This window comes from Diuraphis noxia, unplaced genomic scaffold, assembly GCF_037042655.1.
Source record: "Diuraphis noxia isolate RWA-SAM2 unplaced genomic scaffold, SU_Dnox_SAM2 contig0001, whole genome shotgun sequence".
In the NCBI taxonomy this organism is placed as follows: Eukaryota; Metazoa; Arthropoda; class Insecta; order Hemiptera; family Aphididae; genus Diuraphis; species Diuraphis noxia.
In genome coordinates this window covers 90865823-90875752 of record NW_028301711.1, presented here as the reverse complement: position 1 = coordinate 90875752, position 9930 = coordinate 90865823, and the positions used below count along the sequence as shown (strand labels likewise).

Genomic DNA, 9930 nt, shown 5'->3' with positions numbered 1-9930 from the left:
AGGAAATCAGATGGACAGATATAATTTTCATAAATGGTATACTGTTACTTGGTCCTTGGAGATCATACCACAGACCCATACTCTACAACTGATCCAACAAGATGTTGTGATATTTATTTATTTATTTAAATTTTAAACGGGCCAGGCCCAATTACATACACGATAATAGTAAAGACAATCGATCGTTAAAGTAATATACAAAAATTGAATAATTAAAGAGAAAAACAATAAAGTACAATATTAATTATCATATAATATACTTATAGCTATGAATTAACAAGTAAGATATTGCAATAATTTTTGAATGAGTAGAAGTTTGGTGATATGAATAAATCAATATTTAATTTATTTATAGTTTTCATAATTCTATGATGGGGAGTATTGCTTGCATAATTAGTTACTTCTGTGTTTAGATAAAAAGTGTTTTTCGACCGGGAGTTACGAGTAGGGGTATGGAAAGAGAAGCGACTTAGGAACTCGGGACAATCTGTTTCCTGAGAATAGTTTGTACGAAAAGTACAAATCTAATCGCAGACGACGGTGTTCAAGTGTTTCTAAGTTAAGAATTGTTAATAGTGGAGTGTACGAAGAGTGGGGTTCTCTGGCTATAGAAAATTTGAATGAAAGAAAACGTAATAACTTTTGTTGAATTTTTTAATGATTTGCTTCGGAGACCATATTATTGAGCCATATTCACAAATAGAGCGTACCAAGCTACAGTAAATGGATACACATAATACATCTATAAAGTTATTAAAATAAATTATTTTAGTATTGTCAATATGGTAAGTTGAGTTAATTATAGTCAAAACACTGCATTTTTAAACTATTAATATTTAATGAATATACCTAGTAGAAGGTATATATTAACTATACCAAATAATTATGATTGTTTTTGTATAGATAACAAATTATCGTAGAAAGGTGTAGTTTAAATAGACAATATCATGAAATGTGTATAAATTATTTTAAATTTCTCTGCAACATTGTGTATATAATATAAAATATAATAACTACTTACCTACATAAAACTTTTAAATCCTAAATAACAATATTTTTGAGGAACCACAAAGTTAGGTAGGTACTAAAAACGTTATGCTTTGCTTAAGTAAGACGTATCAACCTTTATTTATATTTAAAAAAAAAAAAGTAGAATAGCTAATAATTTACCATGTAGATAGCGTTACATGTTTAATGTTTAGTAATTTAGTAGGAAAACTATAAGCCTATCGATGCAATTATTATTCTGTCTTGATAACTACCAGTTAACCGTCCTTAATTGCGTACAGTCCTCTTTATTGTAGTCCGTGGTAGCAGAATGTACAGTGAAACCTCTAAATACCGGACACTCTCGGTCGCTTAAATGTCATCCGCTATTTAAAGGGGAAATACAGTGAGTACACATTTCACCGTTCCCAAAATTCCGTCCGTTATTTGGAGATGTCCGCTATTGGGAAGTAATAATTTAATAATTTCTCACTACCTACTTTCAAACTAAATGAATAATAGGTAGTCAAAAACAAAACAATATCAAAGCCTGAATTTTTTTAGGAAAACCCAATTCCAACAAAATAAAATTAATTTAAATTAAACATGTTGTTATAATAGCAGTTGAAAAATAAAATAAATTCATAGCCAAAATTTTTTTTACAAGCATTCAAAGTTGTAATTTTGACAACAAACGTAAAAATCACGAAAATTCGCAAATTATTTTAAGCTAGAAATTCATAAAAAAAATTCTTTTTAAATTTAAGATTTGAAAATTTTTAATAATCATATCCTAGACAGATAAACCGTCTCCGCTCAGAATCGTTTTTCGTATACAATGATATAATAACATTGGACTCAAATTTAATTCCATCTATTACAGTAACCCACTTGTAACCTACTGTACAGCATAGCGACATTTACGACTTACCCACTTTTTTTAAATTTAAAATAGAATATTTTTCATAAGTTTTTTTTACAACAATTTGTAGTAATTTAAATAATATTATTTGTAAAGACTTATTATAGAATTAAAATTTTAGTTAGGTACCATAAATTATAATGTATTTGAATATAAATATATTGGTGGAAAAGATTAGTTATAGTCAGATATATAAAATATAACTATATAAGTAGGTGTGCTTATACAAAGTTATATATGACGTGTACTAAGTGCAGGAAATTTAAAACCACCATTGACATAGTTTTAAGGATAAATTGGCAACAAATAATCATTAAATAATGATAAAATATCCATAACCAGTTTTATGCATATTAAATTTAAAAAAAATAATTTTATGATAATTTTTGTCGAGTTCAAGAATTATATTGTATGTAACCAGGTAGATAACCTGTATTACAATATTTGTTCCATAAATAAAAATGCATCTTTTTTATATAAATACACAATATTAATCATTATTTCATACCTTTGGATGATATACATAGATATTAGATGCATATAAAAAACTAGCTAAAGGGGTTTTATGAGCTTATTGACCTCACCCTATCAATTGTAGGTAGTACTTATGCAAAAACAATTAATATTTTTATTATTATCGATAGGCTAGTCGCTAGTATTTACTTCTATGAGTATTAACATATTTTTATCTTTAGTCCAAATACACATTGGTCGTTAGTAATTTATGTACACGATTTCACATATTTTTACATATTTTTATTGGAATGCGTATAATTGCATATTAAGTTGTAGAATATTTACTTGATAAAAGTTATGTGGAATCGTATTTATCTAATGAACTATGAAGGTTTATAATTAATGTTTTATTTGTCATAAATATACTATTTATAAACTCACATGGACATGGTCAGTTATACTGAATAGAAGATAAGATTTTATATTATTAAGCGTGTGCGGTGTGCATGACCCCCACAAGGGGTGGAGGGATCAGAAGGACCCATGGTACTGCAGGAGCTCGGACTTTAGGGGCCCAGCGTTCATGCAAAAATGTTTCGAAACTAATTGTGATTTAAGGGGGGGGCAGATTTAGCTCTGTATTAGTGCCAAATGGGAGACCTGGGCGTGTGGACTATACCTAGTTGTTGTTCACAGGTCCTCCGCATAAAATTTTGGTCACTCATACCTAACTAAATATGTTTGGGGGCGCTTTAACATTATTAACATTTTATTTAATATAAAAAAAGTTTTTCTTTCGAAATTTCATAAATTACAAATTTATTTAAATAGACCACTGAACTCCAAGTCCAAGGACTTGGAGTAAGTCCAATAGCCCCCTCCCTTTTGGGGCCTTGCACAACACCATTTACATTTTTATAGTATTATAGTTCTATACTTCTGTTTTAAGTAAAATTGTTTTATTGAACTAAATATCAAGGGTTTTTGGAATTTTGATTATAAATTTAAATCTTGTCATGTCAGTATTATAGTATGCAATTCAGAAACTGTGAAAGAATGTTTATTATTCTCGTTTAAAAATTTATTTGAGCATAATATTACATGATTTAAAAAAAATAAAAATAAATTTTTGTGTGCAGAAACTGAGATACTGATATATAGTATATATATAACTGTTTTAGTAACAATAATAGAAATGAAGGAACACCCAATAAATTGCAAATAAAACAAAATTTAAATAAGTTTCTGGAAAGTGGGATTAATGTAAAATTCTAATATCAAAGTAAATAATATATTATAAAATATTTTTTAATGCATTCTACAAGATTAGATAGGTCTTTAACTTAATACGATTTATTACTATTAAGATCATGCCTCAGAACCCAATTAGCTGCTGTTAAAATATTTTTTTTAACACAATACCACAGTAGGTTAGTAGTTTTATTTGCTTGATTATGTCTTCTTCCATTTTGTTTTATTATTTTAATCATAAAACATAATTTTGTGACTTGGATTGACGCAACATTAGATATAGAGTTAAATTAGAGAAATTAATATCGGAGGCTATTTTTAATAATGTCTTTTAGTCGATTCTAATGCACAATTAAAGTCTTCCGGGTACATGTTCATCAAGCGCACTCGGACGTTTTTGTCAAGCGATTTCCTATCTTGCTCACGTTCCGAGCGCACCACCACCACGTGATCCAACTTCCGGAGATTAGGCAAAAAAGAGATGACTGTGCTCCGGTAACACGGGAACACGCACATCGGATTTTTGTGCAACGTCAATGTTCGCAATTTATTCAGTTTTCGCAGTTTGTACGAGTCCACACAGTCTTCAATGTTGTTCTTGTGCAAGTACAACATTGACAGATTTGGAAAAAGCAGGAATTCCTGGAACCATTTACACCATTAACGGCATCATTACAAATTGATGTTATGTACCAATGGTCCATGAATAATTCTATCGAGAAAAAAAATAAATTATGATGCGCGGAGATATGGGACACGGAACGCGAAGTGCGTAATAATTTTTAACTTAAATATTTTCATGCCCATTATGTTTGATCGTTCCGAAAAAATTACGAACAATATCTCAGAAGTTATAAGAATATCATAAAATAAAAGGCGGGCAAGTGGGTAAAGCTGTGGTCTACATTAGAAAATTAGGAGTCTAGAGAGTCACCTGTAATAGATGAGATACATTTTTATTCAATAATCATTGTATATGCGAAAGATAACTCGGAGTGAAAACGGCCTGTGTCCTATATAATTTCTACACCTATATATTATAATTACTAAGTAAATTGTATAATATTATTGTGATTTAGTAAAATATTTTATTATTAGGCATTATAGTACCACAGCGAGTTTAATTAATTTTTACAAAAAAAATTGCATTTGAAAATGTCATTGTGCATATACTGTATATACAATAATAACAACTCAAATTGTTAGGTATTCTTGGTTTTAATATATAATTTCGTCCAAATTTAAACTTAAAATGTCAGTAAAAAATAAAAGTAGTTAAATATTTTTCATATTTTTTGGTAATAGTATGAACTATTGATGGGAATCCTTGTTTTAAATTTTAAATTCTTAGGTATAAAAATTGAACATTTTAGAATCTTTCAACAACAAAATAATTTTAAAATTGTCAATACTTTTATGAATGTAGTCAAAAGTTTAATAGTTAAACTACTTAAATGAAAAATCTTACTCATGGATCTTTAACATTTATCAATTGCTAAATAAATTAACAACTTAAGAGCCTTTATTTTAGATTTTCAAGCATTTTGACCCAACGAAAAAAACTTATTGATATTTATAGAAAAAATTTTGAAAATTATAACCCGTATGGAATATGCTGCTGTAAATATTTGAAGAACAGTTTTGGTGAGTGTCCACGGTTAATATTTTTTGAACTAAAACACAATACCAAATATCGTAATAATTTTAAATTCAAAGGCTCATAAAAAAATGAATGTATTAATCAGATTAACTTTCTTTTTTTAAAGTATCAAAAACACTAAAAATAATCAAAATTGTCTTATATTTATCTCAAACAAATTTTAAATATTTTAAATTTGTATGATAACTATAAAATGCAGATTTAAACTTTCAGTGAAAATGCCAAGTTTCTAGTTTTAATCAATTACAATCACAAATGACGATCCTAAAAAATACCAATTAATAATTATAAACTTATATCGTATTATAATAGTAGGTAAGTAATATAACAGTACATACTTACGTCACTGATTGAATTTAGGTTATTGTCGGATAAATCTAACCACGAAAGATAATCAGCCATTTCGAAAAGACGATTAGCCAGGTTTCTCAGACCATTGACGTTCTTCAAATTGTTTTTGTTCAGCCAAAATGAACCTGTCCTGTATCGGTTGCTTTTTGGGTTTTTCTTTGGTGCTCCTCTTAATCTCAGTGGCAGTGGTTCTTCGTTTCCGTTTAACTCTGAAATCACACAAGTTATTAACTTTATTAATGTTTTCGTAAATATTTACCATGATATATTATTAGTTATTAATAATGATGAAATTATACACAAGTATAAAATTGTTTTATATGAACCAATGCCATTAAAGACATAAACATATATGTACAACAAAATATGACAAAATTATCGTTTATTATAGATAGAATAATATAAAGTTTGTTTCATATAGGTATTTGATATTTTTGATCATATATCATTTAATGTTTGCATAATTAAACAAAAAATTAATCAGATAATTATTTTTTTATTTTTTAGTATTTATAAGTTATAACTATTAAAAATCAAATGCTCTACACTTCCGATGCAGTTCTTCACTGCTCAGAGCTAATGAAAAATGTTGGGTCATATATTATCCAACGTGTGCCAAGTCCGAGTGTATTTTGGCTTACACACATATCTTTTTTTCACAATTAAACTACACGCCAGCTTTCTCTTGACCATTTTACAAGCAATCGAAACATTTAGGTAGGTATCTAACGTACATTTTTAAATTTTTATAATTCAACCTGAAACGATCATTAATATAAATAAGAAATAATTGAAAAATAATAAGTTGTTTTTCGTATTTAGATGCTGAATTCACTTCTGTTGCAATGAAGAAGAATGCGTAGTAAGATAATGACATATGCTATACTTTTAACTCTTAAGTATTTATTCCAGGATGGTAGTTTTGTTAAGATAACAAATAATACGCCCTCAATATGATAATAATAATGAAATTATACTAATAAAAAAAAAAACATGACGTGACGATCAAATTTTCACGGAGAACACCACCGTGGCTTGCTGTTAGGGATGGAAATTACACATAAGTACATACCTATTGCCTATACACAATACCATCAATACAATCAATACAAATAGGTATGCTTAGCTCTTGGCTATGTATACCTTCAAGTGACACAAGATTCCTGTAAGAAAAATCCAATGGCTTTGCGCATTTAAAATATTGGTAAGCCGTGTTACATTTAGACTCGTCATCCTGTGACATTTGATGACGTTTGCGTGTAAATAGACGAACTTAGTTAAGTGAATATGTTTTTATCAAAATGTGTTGTGTGTGATTTACGTAATCGATTGTGTTTTTAATTTATTTCATCACAATGCACACACGGAATTAAACAAAATATAGTCGCCGTGGTTGCGCCGTTGAGTTTAAATATTCACAATTTTGTAACATAATGTTTAGATACTGTACAGAAGCGCAACTTGCATGGTCGAGAAACATGTGGATAAGTCACATAAGTTACCTAGATATTTACTTAGATATATTTCTAATGGAAGATATACAAAAAAAGATAACTAACTATAAAAGTATAGATGATATTATTTATATCATATAAATAATAGTTCAATAAACGTGTGCTATGTGATGGAATCTGTGTGGCATCATGGCATTAACCTGTGTTTTCTATATTTTTTTACAAACCAATAAACATGGACAAAATCTCGAGGGTGCGTGGAATTAGGGTTAGTGTTTGTGAGTCAATCATTAATTATATTCTTCATTTTAAATTATCTCTTTTAAGTATACTCACTTAAAAATTCGTAGAATATTGATTATTGAATAACTAATAGGTACCGGTGGTTAAATTTTAATAAGTACTTATCTAGATATTGTATTACCTACCTATCAAGTAAATTTTTAATTCAAACATATGAATATGATATACCATCTACCTAAACATTAAATGTAAATCTTATGACGAAATTCATCAGATCTAATATTTTTATAGAAATATTACTTTTATATGTTATTAATTACCTATTTAAACTATTAAGTTAACTCCCTTTTAGTTAATATCAAACAATAAATATTCACCTTTATTTTATTTTGGACTCGTCACATATATCCTTTGAAAATTAGATGAAATAGGATCTCCAATCTTACCTAACCTAAATTTAATGCATCTCATATAGGTAGTAAAAATGTTTTGATTTGTAAACTGAAAAAGAAACTTGGGTAGGTAATGTAATCTACTATGGTAGTCACTAAAAAACATGTTACGATGTAATAGTGTCAGACTAATATTGAATTAGATATCTGGATTATCCTGGATGTTAATATAATTTTAACGAGTATAGTCGAACGTATAATAATAATATAATATATTGAAACAAAATGTTGATGTAATAAATTATTTTACAGATCATCTGGTACCAAATCAAGGAGCAAACAATGTACCTACATATTATATAATATGTAGCGGACTGAAGAATTTACAAATGTTGTTACCTAATCTAAAGTTTTATCTAGGTACCTGGTAGAAGAACTTAATAAATTATAATATGGAACCATGAAAAACAGGGGCGCATTAAAGGGGGGAAGGGATGTTTGCCCCAGGTGGAAGTTTTCTGGGGGAGGTAAATTATTTGAAATTTTGTTTTTTATGTACCTCACTGAGTCAAAAAGAAAATATACAAATTTCATAATATGATGGAAAACTCGAAATTGAAAAACGACTAATAATTATTATTATTAGTATTATAACAGGTTAGGTTAGACTCTAGAAATTTACCCACAAATAATATTTTTAAATTACAACTTAAAACTAAAATTGTTATTCTTGATTATTTAATATGTAACTTCATCCAAATTTGAACTCAAAATAACTATAAAAAACTGTGTTTGAATAGTTTTTAGGTTTTTATAGAGCAGAATAAATTATCCACTTACGTGGAATCTTGTTTTAAATTTTAAACTAAATAATTTTTGTAAAAATTTGAACTTTAAATAGTTATAAAAAAAAACTTGAGTGTGTATTTTTAATATTTTTTAGCTGCGATTTTATCAACTTAAGGGAAACCTTGTATTAATTTTCGATTTTTTTTACCCAACGGATAAAATTTAATTAACATTTATAGAATAAAAAACTAAAAAACAGAAATATTTCAAATATCTGAAAATAACTTAAAAATTGTTGAAATATTTGGAAAATTATATCAAGTATAGAGGAATTAATAAAATAAACATATATGGTGTGAATTTCAAGTTTTTACAGTTATTCGTTATTGAATTGCATTTAAAAAATATCGTTACACGAGAAATCTAGTGAATATGCAATGTTGTAATTCAAATGCTCATAAAAATTTAATTTGACTTTCCGATAGATATTTTTTATTTGATGAAAGTAGACTAACTCATGAAGAATCTTGTATTGAATTTTAAATCTTAGATATGAATAGATACATTTTTATGAATTTCCAACTCAAAATAAATTGCAAATTTTAGTGATTTTTAAGTATATTTTGTCAAAGTTCGAACTTTCGATGCTTGTAAAAAAAAAAAAGCGGGTAAGTCGTGGATGTCGCTCTGCTGTATAGTAGCTAGGTTACAAGTGGGTTACTGTAATGGATGGAATTAAATTTGAATCCAATGATATTATTATATCATTGTATACGAAAAACGATTCTGAACGAAGACAGTTTATCTGTCTAGGATATATTATAGATTATTAAAAATTTTCTAATCTTAGATTTAAAAAGAAAAATTTTTATGAATTTCTAGTTTAAAATAATTTGTGAATTTTCGTGATTTTTACTTATGTTGTCAAAATTCAAACTTTGAACGCTTGTAAAAAAAAATTGTGCCAATATATTTCTTTTATTTTTCACCTGCTATTGTAAAAATATGTTAGGAGCCTTATATTAAATTTTCAAATCTTAGATATAAAAGGAAATTTTTTTATGAATTTCTAGCATAAAATAATTTACGAATTTTCATGATTTTTACGTATGTTGTCAAAATTCAAAATTTGAAAGCTCGTAAATAAAAACTGTGACTATATTTTTATTTTATTTTTCACCTGCTATTGTAAAAATGTGTTAGAAGCCTTAAAATGAGTTTTATATAAAAAAATTTTTTGTAAATACATATTATTATTTTGATACGTACTATGTATAATTTAGATTTGACTGGTTTGGAACTATGTGTGTAGTACGAAAATTTGAATACTTTAGGGACTGGTGGCATATACGCATATATAGTCCTATAAGTTAATACTTATTTTTATTTATTACTGCTATAACCAAAAGAACCGGTAAGAATCAT

General features: G+C 27.4%; 1 protein-coding gene across 1 annotated transcript; it reads right to left on the bottom strand.

Annotated features, from left to right (window-relative positions):
• Positions 1–3934: 3934 nt before the first annotated feature.
• LOC107167520 (leucine-rich repeat-containing protein 51-like) lies at positions 3935–6870 on the bottom strand. Its single transcript, XM_015516608.2, has 3 exons — positions 6771–6870; positions 5619–5836; positions 3935–4258 (listed from the first exon to the last, which is right to left on the bottom strand). Exons 1-3 carry the CDS (start codon positions 6868–6870, stop codon positions 3935–3937), a joined length of 642 nt encoding a protein of 213 aa, XP_015372094.1.
• Between the last annotated feature and the right edge of the window lie 3060 nt (positions 6871–9930).

Bases quoted from the DNA above. Each gene is read 5' to 3' on its own strand.
- LOC107167520 (XM_015516608.2), bottom strand. From the start codon at position 6,870: ATGTCACAGGATGACGAGTCTAAATGTAACACGGCTTACCAATATTTT. The intron at 5,837-6,770 runs GTATACATAGCC...GTGTGATTTCAG, and splicing joins GAATCTTGTGTCACTTGAAG to AGTTAAACGGAAACGAAGAA. The intron at 4,259-5,618 runs GTAAGTATGTAC...AAATGGTTCCAG, and splicing joins ACCTAAATTCAATCAGTGAC to GAATTCCTGCTTTTTCCAAA.